We start from the raw sequence: 19,936 nt of genomic DNA on the forward strand, positions 1-19,936 counted from the left end.
TCGGCTAAAAACGGCTTATTATACATGGTCGTTTTTTTTTCAAAAAAAAAATGCCTTACTATACATGGTCGTTTTTTTCCGCAAAAAAAACGCCTTACTATACAAGGTTGTTTTTTCCGAAAAAAACGCCTTACTATACATGGTCGTTTTTTAAAAAAAAAACGCCTTACTATACATGGTCGTTTTTTTTCGGCTAAAAACACCTTATTATACATGGTCGTTTTTTTTTCCCCAAAAAAACGCCTTACTATACATGGTCGTTTTTTACGCAAAAAAACGCCTTACGATACATGGTCGTTCTTTTCCGAAAAAAAACGCCTTACTATACATGGTCGTTTTTTTCCAAAAAAACGCCTTACTATACATGGTGTTTTTTTCGGCTAAAAACGCCTTATTATACATGGTCGTTTTTTTTAAAAAAAAAAAAACGCCTTACTATACATGGTCGTTTTTTACGCAAAAAAACGCCTTACTATACATGGTCGTTTTTTTCCGAAAAAAAAAACGCCTTACTATACATGGTCGTTTTTTACGCAAAAAAACGCCTTACTATACATGGTCGTTTTTTTCGGCTAAAAACGCCTTATTATACATGGTGGTTTTTTTTCCGAAAAAAACGCCTTACTATACATGGTCGTTTTTTTCCGAAAAAAACGCCTTACTAACATGGTCTTTTTTTTTCGTCTAAAAACGCCTTGCTATACATGGTCGTTTTTTACGCAAAAAAACGTCTTACTATACATGCTCGTTTTTTTCCAAAAAAAAACGCCTTACTATACATGGTCGTTTTTTTTCCCAAAAAACGCCTTCCTATACATGGTCGTTTTTTTCACACAAAAAAAACGCCTTACTATACATAGTCGTTTTTTACGCAAAAAAACGCCTTACTATACATGGTCGTTTTTTTCTCGAAAAAAACGCCTTACTATACATGGTCGTTTTTTTCCAAAAAAACGCCTTACTATACATGGTCGTTTTTTACGCAAAAAAACACCTTACTATACATGGTCGTTTTTTTCCGAAAAAAAAACGCCTTACTATACATGGTCGTTTTTTACGCAAAAAAACGCCTTACTATACATGGTCGTTTTTTTTTTCGAAAAAAACGCCTTACTATACATGGTCGTTTTTTACGCAAAAAAAACGCCTTACTATACATGGTCGTTTTTTTCGGCTAAAAACGCCTTATTATACATGGTTGTTTTTTTCGGCTAAAAGCGGCTTATTATACATGGTCGTTTAAAAAAAAAAAAAAAAACGCCTTACTATACATGGTGTTTTTTTTTCGTCTAAAAACGCCTTACTATACATGGTCGTTTTTTTCCGAAAAAAACGCCTTACTATACATGGTGGTTTTTTTTCATCTAAAAACGCCTTACTATACATGGTCGTTTTTTACGCAAAAAAACGCCTTACTATACATGGTCGTTTTTTTCCGAAAAAAAAAACGCCTTACTATATGGTCGTTTTTTTCGGCTAAAAACGGCTTATTATACATGGTCGTTTTTTTTTTCAAAAAAAAAAATGCCTTACTATACATGGTCGTTTTTTTCCGCAAAAAAAACGCCTTACTATACAAGGTTGTTTTTTCCGAAAAAAACGCCTTACTATACATGGTCGTTTTTTAAAAAAAAAACGCCTTACTATACATGGTCGTTTTTTTTCGGCTAAAAACACCTTATTATACATGGTCGTTTTTTTTTCCCCCAAAAAAACGCCTTACTATACATGGTCGTTTTTTACGCAAAAAAACGCCTTACGATACATGGTCGTTCTTTTCCGAAAAAAAACGCCTTACTATACATGGTCGTTTTTTTCGGCTAAAAACACCTTATTATACATGGTCGTTTTTAAAAAAAAAAAAAAAACGCCTTACTATACATGGTCGTTTTTTTTCCGAAAAAAACGCCTTACTATACATGGTGGTTTTTTTTCGTCTAAAAACGCCTTACTATACATGGTCGTTTTTTACGCAAAAAAACGCCTTACTATACATGGTCGTTTTTTACGCAAAAAAACGCCTTACTATACATGGTCGTTTTTTTCCGAAAAAAACGCCTTACTATACATGGTCGTTTTTTTTCGTCTAAAAACGCCTTACTATACATGGTCGTTTTTTTTCCAAAAAAACGCCTTACTATACATGGTCGTTTTTTTCGGCTAAAAACGCCTTATTATACATGGTCGTTTTTTTCACAAAAAAAAACGCCTTACTATACATGGTCGTTTTTTACGCAAAAAAACGCCTTACTATACATGGTCGTTTTTTTCCGAAAAAAAACGCCTTACTATACATGGTCGTTTTTTACGCAAAAAAACGCCTTACTATACATGGTCGTTTTTTTCGGCTAAAAACGCCTTATTATACATGGTGGTTTTTTTTCCGAAAAAAACGCCTTACTATACATGGTCGTTTTTTTTCGTCTAAAAACGCCTTGCTATACATGGTCGTTTTTTACGCAAAAAAACGCCTTACTATACATGCTCGTTTTTTTCTGAAAAAAAAACGCCTTACTATACATGGTCGTTTTTTTTCCCAAAAAACGCCTTCCTATACATGGTCGTTTTTTTCACACAAAAAAAACGCCTTACTATACATGGTCGTTTTTTACGCAAAAAAACGCCTTACTATACATGGTCGTTTTTTTCTCGAAAAAAACGCCTTACTATACATGGTCGTTTTTTTCCAAAAAAACGCCTTACTATACATGGTCGTTTTTTACGCAAAAAAACACCTTACTATACATGGTCGTTTTTTTCCGAAAAAAAACGCCTTACTATACATGGTCGTTTTTTTTCGAAAAAAACGCCTTACTATACATGGTGGTTTTTTTCACAAAAAAAACGCCTTACTATACATGGTCGTTTTTTTCACAAAAAAAACGCCTTACTATACATGGTCGTTTTTTACGCAAAAAAACGCCTTACTATACATGGTCGTTTTTTTTTCGAAAAAAACGCCTTACTATACATGGTCGTTTTTTACGCAAAAAAACGCCTTTCTATACATGGTCGTTTTTTACGCAAAAAAACGGCTTACTATAAATGGTCGTTTTTTTCGGCTAAAAACGCCTTATTATACATGGTCGTTTTTTTCACACAAAAAAACGCCTTACTATACATGGTCGTTTTTTACGCAAAAAAACGCCTTTCTATACATGGTCGTTTTTTACGCAAAAAAACGGCTTACTATAAATGGTCGTTTTTTTCGGCTAAAAACGCCTTATTATACATGGTCGTTTTTTTCACACAAAAAAACGCCTTACTATACATGGTCGTTTTTTACGCAAAAAAACGCCTTACTATACATGGTCGTTTTTTTCCGAAAAAAAAAAACGCCTTACTATACATGGTCGTTTTTTACGCAAAAAAACGCCTTACTATACATGGTCGTTTTTTACGCAAAAAAACGGCTTACTATAAATGGTTGTTTTTTTTTCGGCTAAAAACGACAACATAAAACAGTAGAAACATTGAAAAATGTTTTTTTATTTTTCGCTTCGGTTGTATTCTTTTTTTGCTCACTTGTTTATGTTACACTCTTTCATGTATGTCGTGGTGACATGAGAACTAGGGGTAAAAATGATAATCCACACACCAACTATTGCATCAATATCAAGCAACACACCACAGGTGGACGTTCTGCGAGGAAGGGGCGCCCGCGGGGGGGCAAAAACAATCCAAAGTGGTGGTGAATTCCCCCGTCAGCTTTGGTTTTGATGCTGTTACCGTGACGATGCTTTATAACCACGCAAACATGGTTGGTGACGCTAACCTGGAAAGGTGAGAGAGCTCAAGTCATGTGACATGAAATGAAAACACAAGAAAAAAACAAACAAAAGCACCAGGATGTCGACGCCCCCTTTTGAGGTACTACCGAAAAAAAAATGCAAACCGTCAGTAAAGTTGACGTCATTGCGATGTGGCTTCTTCATCACATCCCCAAAAGAAAGCAGAAAAATATACAGATTATGAGCTTCCAAATACAATCATAATAAATATGCCGACTAACAACAAAACTTCTAAAACGTGAGTCCACTTCTTAAAGGGTCCGCCCTTTTATTTTATTTTAATTTTTTAATTCTCCCCAAGCGCTTTGTTGACCTGCTTGAAGCCATCGCATTGGTGTCGAAATGTCGTCATTAGTGCTTCAATCGAACACAAGAATGGCTTTTTTTGGGTGTTTAAAAACGTAGCACAGCAATGCTGGTCGAGTCCGTGTTGAACAAGACGTCAAAAATTCATTTCAACAACCACACGCATCACGATGGAAAGCCCTTTGAATATTTATTCCATAACCTTGATACTGTATCTAAAATGTCCATCCATGTACAGTGATACCTTATCTTACCAACTTAATTCGTTCCCAGAGTGTGTATGGTGAAAAGTGAGTATCCCAAAAATTAATTTCCCATAGGAAACCATTCAAATGAGAATAATCCGTTCCCAGGTCCCCATAAAACACAATTTTCTACTAAATAAGCCTTAAAACTACACAAAATATACCTTATTTTATGTATAATAAATGTGCTATGGTATTATAATGAAAGAAATAAAATGTACTATATAATAATCAAGTTGTTTTATTGACCTTTGTGATGGTCGTTGATGGCTTGATGGAATGGAGTGGCCGCTTTCACCAGCATGAAACACTTGATGAAGAACGTAGCCTTCTTCTTTCACCATCTTGAGGAATGATCCCTTGTAGGTGCTTTCTCTGCCATAATTTTATCTAGTTCCTCATCAATTGTTTTTTGTTTAGCTGGGTTGATAGCTTTTTGAATCGAGTGTACAGATGGCTTGTGCGGGTTATTTGTGGAGCCTGATTGATGGAATATTTTAACCTTGCAGTCTGCACTCTGCCTTTGAAGTATCAAAGTTGAAACGAGTCCAAATTTCACTGTTTTCTCTCCATTTTGTCACTCTCTCTTTGTCGTCTGCCTGTCTCTTTTAATGTTTAAACCACCTCCCCTCACTGTTGCGTTGTTGACCAATCACGTGGCTTTAACCGATGAGTGGGGGAGGGGATTAGAAGACAAAAATGCCTCGGCTCACATTTCCTTGTTAGGAGAACGGGCTCATTTGTGAACTCATTGTTTGTATCCCGAAAAATAGTTTGTATGCCAAGGTTAAATGTTCATAAATTTAACGTTTGTAAAAAAGGGCTTCGTAAACCGAGGTATCGCTGTACCTTGTGAATAGCGTCTAACGTTGTGGAGCGAATGCTTCAAAGGGCTTTCCAAATCCGTCTGGTCGGAGGCGCAGGAGGGACAAAAAAAGGTGGCTTGGAATTTGTAAACCTTTTTTTTTTTGTTGTTGTTTAATTTACCGCGCCCGCCCGTCACAGTTTGCTCCAAAGTCCAAAGTAGCAAACAAGCGAGCGAGCGCTCACTCGTCGTCGTCGTCCTCCTCCTCTTCGCCGTCGGAGAGGGCGGCGCAGGCCCGGATCTGCCGGTATCCGTCCAGCCATTTTTCTACCATCTGCGTGACCAGCGGGTGGTTGCGTCTACGGGAGCTTTTCTGAAGGGCAACCAGAACGCCTCCGTCCGTCACGCAGCAGTCCAGCCACGAGCGCAGCAGTTTCTCCTGCTGTTCTTCGTTGCCCATCTGGAGAACAAAAAAAAAATATAATATTAAGAAGGAAAAACAAAATCTAAAGAAATGACAAACTCATAGACTGTGGGGAACTGACTTCCTGCGCAGACAGGAAGTGGATGTGCAGCAACTTGCGCTCGCTGTCGACGAGCGGCAGGAAGGTGACGGTGACGTCGTCGTCCGTGTTGAGGTTGGCGCCGGCGCCGCGATTGTCGAATCCGTCGTTCTCCATGGCCACCAGGGCCGAGAAGTGGCCGCGCGTGTAGCCTAGCGCGATGGGACTCTTCCAGCAGAAGCTTTGTTCCCACAGCAGGGGGAGGTACACGCCTAGCGACGCGCAAGCACACGCGTGTGCGCGCAACACAACGCGGCATCAGCAACACGCTTCGCGATTAAACATACAATAGAATTAATCGCCTCATTAACTTTAATCACCTCAGATTTTTACTTAATATATTATTTAAAAAATGTATATGTGTGTATATAAGTTTTTAAAAATTATATGTATAAATACGAAATGTATATATATACACATTATGAAAAAAATGTCTTTTGCCTCAAAAAATACAATCAATTAATTAAGTTTAATCAGCTTTTTACCGATATGTATATCTATCTATTATGACAAAAAATACATATATATATATATATATATATATATATTAAAAAATTATACATAATGCAAAACAAAGATGTCCTTTACCTCAAAAAATACAATAATTAATCGACTTTAATCAGCAGATTTTTACCTATATGTATATATTTAGAGATAATTACAAAAAATAAAATAAATATACACATACATAAAAAAATGAAAATATATATATATATATATATTATGAAAAAAAATATATATATAATTCATTTTGCCTAAAAAAAATACAATTAATCAATGAAGTTTAATCACCAGATTGTGACCTACATGTAGATCTATAATTTCAAAAAGTATATTAATTTAAAAATATATATTATGCAAATCAAAGATGTCTTTTGCCTCAAAAAATACAATTAATCAGTTAATTAATTAAGTTTAATCAGCAGATTTTTACCTATATTTTTTTCAATATTAAAAAAAAAGTATTTTGCCTCAATATATAGTTAATTAGGTTTAATCACCAGATTTTTACATATATATATATATAATTAAAAATGAAATATACACATATAGAAATGTAAAAAATTTGATATATTATGAAAAAAAAATATATATATATGTACATATATTGTATTTTGTATTTTTATTTGTATTTTGTATTAATAAGTTAATGAATTAACTTTAATCATCATATTTTTAACCATATGTATACAGTATATTAAAAACAAATATCTATCTATCTATCTATATAAATATATATATATAGATATATAGATATATAAAGGTAAAAATCTGTGGTGAGTTAATTAATTAACAGATTAATTGTTCAAGCGTAAAAGACTAAAGTGAAATACAACCGAATGTTTTCCGATGTGATGGGTTAGCGCACAGGTGTCAAAGTCAAGGCCCGCGGGCCAAATCCGGCCCTCCACATCATTTTTTTCGGCCCGCGAAAGCAAATCAAACTTGTTAAATTCCATGACGATTGCTAAAATCTGAGCCAAAATGTCATATTTTTGGATGTCAATCACAATAAAAGTCATTATTCTTGACTTCAGATTTGAAAACGAGTTATTCATTAATTTGCTGTGTGCTCTATATGTAATATTTGAAGGGATTTAAACATTCTACTGGCTTCCCCAAATTCATAACAGCCCTCGAGAGGAAACCATAACTACAATGTGGCCCGCGGCAAAAAAAAATGACTTTGACACCCCTGGGTTAGCTTTTTCAGAATTTCAGCGCACACCAAGCGCCACTAGGGGGCGTCCAGGCTTGTAGAATTCTTCTGCGCTCACCTTGAAAGCGAGTGAACCCAAGCGTTTCCCCGCGGAAACTTTTGTAGTACTTGACTCCGTAGACGATGATGGGCCTCCGAAGTATATGCGCCAGGACGAAGATGTGAGTCTGCTCCAAGCTGGATCCCGGCTGCCGAATGAAAGAAGAGAGCACGCGCGGCGGCTTGCTAACTGTGCCCATTAAACAACAAGAAGAAGAAGAAGAAGAAGAAGAAGAAAGATGTAGCATTGTTGTTACCTGACTAGCCAGCGACAGGATGAAGGCCCAATCTTCTTGCCATTGCTCCTCCCGGAGGGAAAAGTGCAGGCCGAAACTTTGCGAATACCACGACTCCCACTCCTTCCAGCGCGTGTAGAACCTTGGACCACAAATACACACCCAATTTGCAGAGCACTTCACTTGTATGCGTGTACTACTGCGATTTTCACTTGTATGCGTGTACTACTGCACGTTAAATAAGTTGCGCAGTGGGTTAAAACAACCATTAAAAAAAGATGCTATTTTCCGTTAGCCTGTCTATGGCATTTTGCATGGTATCTTATCATCAAGCTAACATGCTTAGGCTACATATATTATATGTCTACATATCTAAAGATATAGATCATTATTATATAGATAGATAGATAGATAAATATAGAACAATTTATCTATATATATTATACAGATATATAGATCTATATATGTAGCTGTCTAAGTGGCTAGCTATCTAGCTATCTGTGTATTTAATAGTGGCATTCTAACTAACTATCCAGCTAACTATCTATTAGCTATATAGCTATCTAAGTGACTAGCTATCTAGCTAGTTATCTGTGTATTTGATAGTGGCATTCAGTGTATTAGCTAACTAACTATCTAGCTAACTATCTGTTGGCTATATAGCTATCTAAGTGGCTGGCTATCTGTTGGCTATCTATTAGCTATCTTAGTGGCTAGTTATCTAGCTAGCTATCTGTGTATTTAATAATAATACATTTAATTTACAAGCGCCTTTCTGAACACTCAAGGACACTAATCTATTAGCTATATAGATATTTAAGTGGCTGTGGCTGGCTATCTGGCTAGCTATCTGTTGGCCATCTAAGTGGCTAGCTATCTAGCTAGCTATCTGTTGGCTATCTGTGTATTTAATAGTGGCATTCAGTGTATTAGCTAACTATCTATTAGCTATATACCTACCTAAGTGGCTGGCTATCTGGCTAGCTATCTGTGTGTTTAATAGTGACATTCAGTGTATTAGCTAACTGACTATCTTGTTGTTGTTTTTTTTTTTTTTTTCGCGCTTTACCAGTGCGAGCAGTCGTGCAGGCTGTCGTGGAGCGTCTTGCGCAGGACCGAGTCCTTGTCGTAGATGCCCCAGGTGGCCTGCAGCACCGAGTCCAGTAGGCAGTCGCCGGCCGTGCGGTTCCACAAGGCGTACAGACGGCTATCCAGACGGGTGCCGAGCTCCAGCGACCAGTTGATGATGGGAGACTCCTCCTCCAGTTCTGGGGGAGAAAAGCAGTTGGTTTAGGGGGGGGTTCGGAAGATTTTCTGTGGGTGAGCAGCGGCAGCCACACGCGCCAGCGTTCACTCAACCCGGAATAACTCAAAAAGATAGAAAGCTAGCTAGCTAGCTATCTGATAGAAAGACACCTAATAGAAAGCTAGATAGATAGCGAATATGTTTCCTGACTCAAATTGCTAGGTAGCTAGCTATATAGCTAATAGATAGCAAGCTAGTTATTGGATATTGTATTGTATTTTAGTGTATTTTATTGTATTTTTATTTCATTTATATTTTAAGACAATTTACATTTAAATTCCATTTTAATTTAGATAATGTAATGTAATAATGTAATTGTAATTTCATTTTAAATTTCATTTCCATTTCCATTCTCAATCCTAATCCTAATCTTAATATTAATCTTAATCCCAATCCTAGTCTTAATCCTAATCTTAATCCTAATATTAATACTAAAATTAATCTCAATCCTAATATTAATCTAATCGTAATCCTAATTTTGATACTAATCCTAATTCTAATCCTAATGTTAATCTTAATAGTAATACTAATCTGAATATTAATCTTAATCCTAATATTAATCCCAATATTAATCCCAATATTAATCCTAATTTTAATCTTAATCCCAATCCTAATATTAATTCTAATTTTAACCCTAATCCTAATAGTAATCCCAATCTTAATCCCAATCCCAATGCTATAATTAATCCTAATCCTAATCTTAATTTTAATTTTACTTCTATGTTATTGTAATGTAATTTTTATGTTTATTTTGTTTAGTTAAATGTCTTTAATTTAATATATTTTATTTGTATGTATTTCTATTTAATTTCAAGTATTTTATTTTAATTTATTTTACAATGAGAATAAAACAAAAAAACACACGGTACATGTGACCCCGTGTGAGAAAAAACAGTAAGCTACGCACGCTCTCTTTGAAGCACACCCATCTTAATCTATTGAATCGCGGCGGACCTCGTCGGTGCGTCACTGACGCGACAAGCAAACAACTGGAAACGCAAGATGCATTTTGAGCATCACAGACAAACTTTCTGGCGCAGAAAGTCGCCGAGCGCTTTATAAAAACCATGTGATCACATTTTAAATCCTTAATCTCTTCCTCTAAAATGAATGTTGAATTTAGGACGACATCAACTTTAAGACTACAGAACAGCGGAAGAAGCAGCTGGTTGGACCGCCGAAGAGACTCAGGCCGTTCTGGCAGAGGGAGGAAGTGCGACAAATAAACCTCTGCAAATATTTGGCGTGTTTCCCATTGGAGGATGAGCGCTAGGACACGCGTGTGCGTGTGTTTTGGACCACCGTCAACTTAGATCTGGTTTAACTCCGTCCAACAGCAATTTGTACATGCGCTCACTGCTGTAACAAAGAAAAAAAATGATGGCGAATAGCTTACCTTTTTGGACATCTCGATCCAAAACTTCGTCAAAAAGCTTTTCCTGAACGGCTGGCGGCAAATCTTCAATATCTGAACACAAAAAAAAAAAATATATATGATTGTGAGCCATTTTTTTTCCATCTTAAACTGGATATTCAATCAACATACTCACACTTGCCAAACTTGAAAATCCAGAATGGAACAACAAAGGCTTTCGATAGCGACGGCGTTTGCTAATGATTCAAGGCGCCGCAATGACTCGATGAAACGCTGAACTTTAGTCGCGGTTCGTCGTCCGCTGCCCTTTAAAGGACAACCGACACCTTTTTTTTGTTTCCTAACTGACATCAGAAAAACGTTTGATAGCATCTAAAAAAACGCAGGCTGATATTTGTAGTCAAATGCAAAACACCAATAAAAATGACAAAGTGTCCTAAAACTACTTCAAAATGAGCTCGGAACTGGTGAGATTCAGAAAGTCCCGCCCCCTTGTTTGTGATGTCACGCCAGGATACTCCTTCACAAACTGCCTTGCTCCAGAATCAAAACAATGGCTTCAGATTGGGAGAAGATGCTTTCTTGTTACTCATCCATTTATGAATATGATTCAAATAGTTCTGAAGAGGAAAGCAAAAATGTTTGACATCGATTCAAGAAGTCCCTCCGTATCAATTCAAGCTGTCTGGACTCTAATGTAGCGATTCACCATCGTGTTATTTATGTAGTTTTCCTTCGAATTTTGCCATCAACACTGTATTTTCAGATGAAAAAAAGTACCCAAAATGCATTGTGTGTCGCTTTGTAGGTCAGGGACGTTCCCTCCGTGACGTCACGTCAGGCATCATCATCAACTCAAAAACAAGACTTCCTGAATATTCAGCGCGAGTCTTAAAAGGTAAAATCTAGCTATATGCGATGGAATCTTTGTAAAATGCGCTCAGTAGAAGTCATTTGAAGCGATTTGACAAATGATGGACGCAACTTGTCCGGTTGTAAGATTTATGTTACAGGTACTTTTTTGTTTTGTTGTTTTTTGCTGTCCACAATACCAAGTGGCTTTCCTGCAACGCCTGGCGGCTCTTGTCCACACAGTCGCTTATTCTTTCACTCCCAAGAAAAAAAAAAAGAGAGAAATGAATGGATGAACTCTCCGCTGGTGGCCATCAGCCAGGGTCGCCATTGTCTTTCTACCCCCCCCCCCCCCCCCCCCCCCTCCCACATCGAACCATTTGTGGACCGCATTCAAAACGAACAGAAGGGAAGGCAGAGAAACACACAGCTCATGGGTGGTCGTTGGCGCTAATAGCATTTTAGCCCCCCGTTAGCCGCTGACCTGCAGGTAAGGTGAAGGTGACCAAGTCGGTGAGGAAGTAGCAGGTGAAGTCCCCCTTGCGTTGGTGGAGGGAGGCGGCCACCTCGCGGCGGATCTGCTCCGTCAGTTCGGGACACACCATCGCCGGGATGCACTTTGCCGCCTGTTGGGACACCTGGAAATGGGGTCAAGGGGGTCAAGTAAGGAGACAGTTTTAGACATTTGGGGGAGGAAACCAAAAGTTCAAAGTAAATAATAATAACAATAATTAACAATCACAATCAAAAAATAATAATAATCATACTATTAATAAGCACAATAAAATAATAATAATAATAATAATAATAATAATAATAATAATAATAATCATCATCATCATCATAAGAATCATAATAATAATCATCACAATAACAATAATAAAAAAAAACAACTACAATAATAATAATAATAATCAAAATAATAATAAAAAAAATATTAATAAGCACAATAAAAATAATACTCATAATAATAATCATAATCATAATAACCATAATAATAATCATCATAATAAAAATAATAATAATAAGCACAATAAAAAAAATACAAAATAAATAAAATAATAATAATAAATTTAATTTATAAGCGCCTTTCAAAACTCTCAACGTAACTTTACAACTTTACAGTCACATGACCAGTTTATTTGTGGGTGAGCAGCGGCAGCCACACGCGCCTGCGTTCATTCAACCCGGAATAGCTCAATTAGATGGAAAGCAAGCTAGCTAGCGAATAGATAGCTAATAGCTATCTATCTATCTATCTATCGACGGCTATATAGCTAATAGATAGCTAGCTAACGAGCCAGCTAGGTAGCTAATAGGTAAACACGGTGAAGCAGCATTTTGCTGTTATGCTGCCAACAGCGTAAAACGCATTCAAATGCGGTTAAAATGCCCCCCTCCCCCCAAAGTGATCTTTGAGGTCCCCGTATATCTAACCTCGGTGAGGAGCACGGCGAGCATGTCCTGCCGCTGGAAGCGGATGGCGAGGTGCACCAGCGTGAAGCCCACGTCGAAGGCCGACGGTCGGTTGAGCAAGTGCACCTCGTCGGACGACAGCTGCCGGGCGATGTCGCCCCCCGACGTCTTGTAGGTCTCCACGGCCGCCAGGTCGCCCTCCACCACGCCTGCAGGACGAAGACCAGGGGGTAATTAACTCATTTGCTGCCCATTCCGGAATTTATTCAGAAATTAAAAAGCGTGACGTCGAGTGCCATTACCAAATTTGTTCTGGGTTTTTTTTTTTTTACTTGCGGGGGTGCCGATAAAGCGCTGGTCAGCCCTCTGCCAATGTTGTTAACCCTTCCACGAGGGGGCAGCATTTGCCTTTTGTCCATATTATATATAGCTGTTATTAAAGCGCTATATAAATTAATATAATAATACATTTCATTTCTAAGCGCCTTTCAAAACTCTCAAGATCACTTTACAGTCACAGGATCAGTTTTTCTGTGGGTGAGCAGCGGCAGCCACAACCCGGAAGTAACTCAAATAGATAGCAAGCTAAGAGAATACATAGCTAATAGCTAGCGAATAGTTAGCTAATATAGTGACTAGATAGCTAATAGCTAGCGAATAGATAGCTAATAGCCAGCGAATTAGCTAGTGAATAGAAAAAAATGGAACTAAATGAAATGATTGTTTTTCAAAATAAAAGCAGTCAATAGCCAATGTCTTATTTTGAATAAGGAAAGAACTTGAGAAGTCTGGGAAAATTTAGTTGAGATGGTGACATTCAGACAATTTATACAAAAAAAAAGTCAAAATAAGTGAAATTATTGTTTCCCAAAATAAAAGCGAGGATTGCCAACATCGTATTTTGAAAATTGCACCTAGAAAGAACTAGAAATGTTTACCATTGAGATGGTAAAATTCAGACAATTCGCACCCCAAAAAAAAGGCAAAATACGTGAAATTATTGTTTCTCAAAATAAAAGCAAGTGATTGCCAAAGTCTTATTTTGAAAATTGCACCTAGAGAGAGAACTTGAGAAATACGGGAAAATATACAGTTGGCAAAATCCAGATGATTCGTACAAAAAAAAAAGTCAAAATATTGAAAGTTACTAATCGTTACAATGTTATAATGCAAAGAAACCAGTCGACAAGATTGTATATCATAACACATGCTTGAAGTACTGGCGAATATAAATATATGAAATGTATTGAGCTAGCTATCTATCTATTAGCTGGCTGGCTAGCTGGCTATCTATTAGCTAGCTTGATCAGCACGTCCTGAAAGTCACGCCGCCGCCATCAGGTGCTGAATAACGCAAAGTCAAAGTCACGACACTTGCTCAAGATGTCCGACGCCGTATATATATATATATATATAAATATGTATTTGTGACCGCGGCACGACTTGTCACTCTATTTTTAAAAGCGACGGCGGCTCCCTGTCAGAAGCCCGCTTCTGATTATGACCTTTCGGCCATAATCCGTTCCAGAAACCTGCTCGGAAACAGATTTGTTCACAAACCAAAACATTTTCTCTTCTAATCAATGTCATTAATATCTGCCTTTTTTTAAATTGATATTGAACAATACAAAAACGTCAACTCACAATGGAATGCTAGGTGAAGCTAGCATCCAATTTGCGCTGCGTTTTTTTTTTGAATAAAAACAAAAACAACAATAATAATAATAATAATAATAATAATAATAATACATAGATTCAACAACACTAATGCATCGGTCACAATGAGACGTGACACGAGGAAGTGACCTTGAGAGTTTTGAAAGACTGGCTAACTAGCTAACTATGTAGCTGGATACCTAGCTAGCTATTTATTTGCTATCTATTCGCTACATAACTAGCTGCCTACCTAGCTAGCTATCTATTTGCTATCCGCTATCTAACCTGCTAGCTGGCTACTTAGCTAGCTATTCATTTGCTATCTATTTGCTATCTAACTATCTATCTATCCATCTATTAGTTATCTATTAGCTAGCTTGCTAGCTAACTTTCTATCTATTTCAATTATTCCGGGTTGAGTGAAGGCTGGTGCATGTGGTTGCCGCTGCTCACCCGCTGAAAAACGGGTCCTGTGACTGTAAAGTGACCTCGAGAGTTTTGAAAGGTGCCTACAAATGAAATGTATTATTACTATTATTATTGTATCTATTAGCTAGCTTAGAAATCTGATGAATAATAATAATAATAACCATTATCATCATCATCATCATCATCATCATCATACATTTAATCTAATATATTATTATTAACATTATAATACATTTAATTTCTAAGCGCCTTTTGAAACTCTCAAGGACACTTTACAGTCACGGGATAAGATTTTTTTTGTGCGGGTGAGCAGCGGCAGCCATACGCGCCAGCCTTCACTCTACCCGGAAGTAAAATAGTTATGAAAGGAAGAGGAAAGGAAAGAAAGAAGTAAAAAAACAAAATATATTATTCATTATTATTATTAATTATTATTATTATTATTATTCTTTTCCTTTTGGCTTTTCCCTTCAAGGGGTCGCCACAGCGAATCAGTGTCCTCCATCTTCAGAGGTTTTATTCGCATGTTTGTTTTGGCCAAGCTTTTACGTCGGATGCCCCCCTTCCTGACACAACCCTCTGTATTTATCCGGGCTTGGGACCGGCACAAGAAGACTTATGTCCCCTTGTGGCTACAGAACAAGCAACTCGCTCAGTAAAAGGTTCCCGAACACAAAATTGTCAATGGCACAGCAACAATCAATAAAGCAAAAGTATATTATTATTATTATTATTATTATTATTATTATTATTATTATTATTATTATTATTATTATTATTATTATAAGGAAGGGAAGGGGAGTTGAGTGGTGCATTCAGGTGCACTCTGTTTTTTTTTTTGTCGAAGATCGAAATGGTCGAGAAGCGACCGAAACATTTGAAAAGTGCGGTTTGACTGTCGTTCACATCCGCTAACTTTTGTAATTTGAACTCACCGACGCAGGCGTTGAGGAAAAGCCAATCCATCCTCCTCATCCTGTTCTTAATCTGCTTGAGCTTTTTGAAATCCACCTCCAGCTCTTCCTTGCCGCCGACGCCGGCCCCCGACGCCACCTCGATCCTCTGAAAGTCCATGTTGACCTCCGACTCGCGTTTGGAGGACGGCGGCGACCTCCTCTGGCTGGTGCCGCATCCCCCGAGCAAAGCGGCCACGCCGCCGCCGACAGAGCGCCCGTCGGCGTGGATAAACTTGGACGACGGCTCGGACGGCAGTTCGATGGATTCGGCCGGCGGGCCGCGACGGGGCCGCGGGTGCTCGCACGCCGCGCATTTGGGGGCCTCGGACCAGTTTTCGTAAGTGCAGGCGGCGCAGGTCCAGTGGCGCGCGTTGGTGTTGAGCCGGTTGCGGTCGTTGTATTCCTCGCAGGGGTCGGCGAAGGCGGGCGAGGGGTGGGCGGCGGGCGGCAGCCGGAACCCGACGTCTGCGGCGACTCGGCGGGGGCGCGCGGTTGCGCCCGCTGACCGGCGTGCTGCCTGTGGCACAGGCACTGCGTGCAGCGGATGGCGCGGGGCCAGTTCAGGTAGGTGCACATGTGGCAGGACCACTTGGAGGCGGTCTCGGGGGGGTCCCCGGCGCGGACGCGGGGCCGGGCGCTGGAGTCGGGGCAGATGAGCAAAGAGGAGCCCCCCCGCGTGGGGCCGGCGGGCTCCGACGGCGGGGCGCCGGGAAAGGGCTCCTCGGTGATGATGGCGCCGGCGCTGGGGCGCTGCGCCCGGCACATGGTGCACTTGATGGCCGACGGCCAGTTCTCGTAGGTGCAGTATTCGCAGGCCCACTTGGAGAGCGCTTCGGTCATCGTCGCGCCCGCCCCCACGAGTCTCGATGGCGTTGGGCGGCGGGGGGGTCGGCGGCTCCGCTCGGAGGCAAACGCTGCGCTGCAACACAAACGCAGGCGGGACATTTCACCAGAAATACTCGATATTACACATACCGCCAGATAAAGTAGTCCCGACAACGATTCGCCGATGTGTCAAACTATCGGAATATCGTGCCGACTTCTGACGATACGAATTATTCATAACTCGTACCGCCGATCAGACGATGGAAATGTCGTAAAACGGGGAGTCGTTTCATGACAGATGTACCGTATTTTCCAGTGTATAAGGTGTACTGGAATATAATCCCCAAGGAAAGGTGTATTTTCACATTTTTTTCCATATGTAAGATGCACTGAAGTACAGGTAACATCCGAGTTACGACCAGGTTCCGTTCCGACAAAACGGTCGTAAGTCAAACGGTTGTAAATCGAAAAGCATTCAAAATGGCTGACGCGAGGTTTACACGACAGGATAGTATATGATGTCAATCTGTTGTTTTTAAGCAACGTTTTCTATTGAATACTATTACATACCAGTTGACAGTTCATCTATTCATCTTATAACTTTTAGTGTCATTTAAATCATTTTATATTTCGTATTATCGATCTTTATTACTGTGTCGGCGAACACGCTTTCCGCTGACCCAAATACGCACGGCTTCCCACACATGCGAGCTGTCCAAAAAAAAAAAAAATCACTCTCATTTTTGGTATTCTTTATTTTGGATTATTCCCCTGGTCCTCTTTTTGGGACCAGCGCTTTGTGTTGTACTTTAATAAATCATCCTGCACGGACGTCTGTCTCTGTCGCGTTGCTAGCCGTAGAATTTTATTGAAAAAAAAAAAGGTCTGGCGGTCGTAAGTACCGGTAGTCGTAACTCGCGCCGGTCGTAAATCGGATGTTACGTGTATCTAAGTATGAGGCACTCCTTTAATGAATGAAAAATACTTTTCCGACAGTAGTTGCGAGACCCGTTGTGGCTCAATATGACGGCACATATAAGGTGCACCTGCGAATCAGGCGCAGGGTTATCTTTTCAAGAAAATGAAAGCTTTTAGGTGCGCCTTATACACTGGAAAATACGGTAAATCTATCATTAATAATACGACTTCAAACATTTCCCCCTCAGTGTTAATGGAGCGTTCATTATAATAAGTGTACAATTTGCAACGGGGATAATCTCGATTATCCTATGTTCATCATAAGGTAAGTAGTTTCAATGTCGGCGTCAAAGGTCAACGCCGGCGACCCGCACGATGCAGGTCGGTATCGACAACGCTTTTTAATGTTTTGGTTTTTTTTTCTATTTGATTTATATCCCACTGAGTGCACGATTTGCAGGCGAGGCGCGGGATATCTTTTATAATCTACCCCGTAGAGTACCGGTATCGCATGTTAATCCCTTCCTAATGCACATCTGCACAATATAAAAAAAGAGCGTCTAGCTGAACACAGCGCGGTTGACTTCTGCTATACGAGTATTTGACGCCATATTACACAGCGATGCCTAAGAAACAATCCAAGATGGAAACCCAACACGGATCATAAACACATACGCTAAAAGTTAATTTATAGACAGAGGGCAGAGTGGCCTACAGTACCACGGAGGAGGTTGGTAACAAGAGACAAGGGGGCTGAAAGCAAACACCCAGCAGGGAAGACGCGTGACTGCCTAGACCAGTGGTCTCAAACATACGGACCGCGGGCCAGAACCGGCCCCCTAGGGTAGATAAAATGACTTTATTATACAGTAAAGTTTATTTCTTTAATGATAATACCATAGCACATTTATTATACATAAAATGAGGAATATTTTGTGTTTTAAGGCTTAAATAACTATGTTTTATGGGGACCTGGGAACGGATTATTCTCATTTTAATAGTTTCATATGGGAAATTATTTTTTGGGATACACACTTCTCGCCTTACACATTGTGTCTGGGAACCAATTAAGTTCGTATTAAGTATAATTTCACCAAGTATAATTTGACAAAGTAAGTATAATTTCACTATATAATTTTATTGGTCCGGCCCACTTGACATCTACCGAAGCCATATGTGGCCCACAATGTGAAATGAGTTTGACACCCCCTGGCCTAGACACTTATAACCACACAGTAGAATTTAATTCATTCTTTTGCAAAGCCTATTAAAGATAGATAGGTACATAGATAAATAAATAGCGAATAAACCACTGCGCATGCGCATTGCTTACATTGGGGCTGGGGATGTTTGTTTACACGGTGAGAAATTCATCACATGAGCGCGACAAAACGCACCGCGGGCGCCTTTTTTTACCCCCTCACAACCCTACAATAACAAGCTGGCTCGGCCCACTTTTTTCCAAAGGTACGACGCTCTTTTTTGAACAGGTTCACAGGTGACGCGCTAATCGTTTCGTGCTCAAATCCAGCTACGAAACACGCTTTGGCGTCAGCCAGCCAGCCAGCGCGTCAACAACTTCCCCGAGAGATGAGAAACATCGCGATATTAGCCCTCCTCGCGTTCCAAACTCGACGAGATTTGACAGCCTGCCAGAGAAGTAATTACAGAGCAAGCTAGCCGCCCGCCCGATGCTAACGCCAACTTGTGTTTTTATCGCGCTTTCGAGGGGTGTGGAAGCCATTTCGGTTGAACACAAACAAGACGCCTGCTTACCTCGTTTGGTTGGCCGTGGAGAGCCCACTCCCACCCGAAGCCACTCGGGGCTTCTCTCACGTAGCCGACTCTAGCCGCATATTGACTTGGCTGGATGGCGGAGGTCCATATAAGTCACAGGGCGAGAGCCTCCACCCACTCTCTAGAGCCCCCGGTCCCTGCTCGGTTGTCCCCGTTGGGCTCTTCAAAGCATTTTGATTCCTTTTTCGCCGACCAGAAGGGCTTGTAATGGCGACGCGGAGGGGTAGGAAAGGAACGAGGCAAGGGCTAAAAACACACCAAGCAGAGAAGTATGGAAGCCCTCCGACTGTCGGGGAGGGAGGACCGGGGATTTACTACCTGAATCTGCCGCGCCTTGCCATTGGTTGATTTCCGTGCATCCAATCGCGTCAGCCAATCAGAAAAGACGTACCTCATTGTCCATGTTAAAGGCATACGTCACAGCAAAACAGTACCCTTCAATGTCATCGGGAATAACACCCCCCCACCCCCAGTTGCACATTGATTCAGATTCCCCGATTTGTTTATTTCAGCGCAAAATCAAATATTTATTGTTTTATTTTCCTTCTCTCTTGCTTTTTAATGTGCGTGTTGTTGTTGCGGGAATAGCAATTAACCACGTGGTATGGGCTCCAAAAGGGATGATGTCATCGTGAAAATACTGCAAGCAGCCTGCAGTAATGTATGATAGCTTCAATGTCAGACTGACGCGTAAATAAATA

At 39.8% G+C, this 19,936-nt stretch overlaps 1 protein-coding gene across 1 annotated transcript; it reads right to left on the reverse strand.

Moving 5' to 3' along the window:
- Positions 1 to 3,469: 3,469 nt before the first annotated feature.
- zranb1b (zinc finger, RAN-binding domain containing 1b) lies at positions 3,470 to 19,535 on the reverse strand. The gene is given in 11 exon segments (XM_089012398.1): positions 3,470 to 5,607; positions 5,693 to 5,922; positions 7,489 to 7,618; positions 7,727 to 7,847; positions 8,775 to 8,973; positions 10,408 to 10,479; positions 11,723 to 11,876; positions 12,676 to 12,863; positions 15,675 to 16,142; positions 16,145 to 16,614; positions 19,215 to 19,535. Coding segments are annotated over 10 exon segments (2,172 nt in total). The 5' UTR covers positions 16,536 to 16,614; positions 19,215 to 19,535; the 3' UTR covers positions 3,470 to 5,388.
- Between the last annotated feature and the right edge of the window lie 401 nt (positions 19,536 to 19,936).

Source organism: Hippocampus bargibanti, linkage group LG13 (assembly GCF_051943395.1).
Source record: "Hippocampus bargibanti isolate YZ-2025 linkage group LG13, ASM5194339v1, whole genome shotgun sequence".
NCBI lineage: Eukaryota > Metazoa > Chordata > Actinopteri > Syngnathiformes > Syngnathidae > Hippocampus > Hippocampus bargibanti.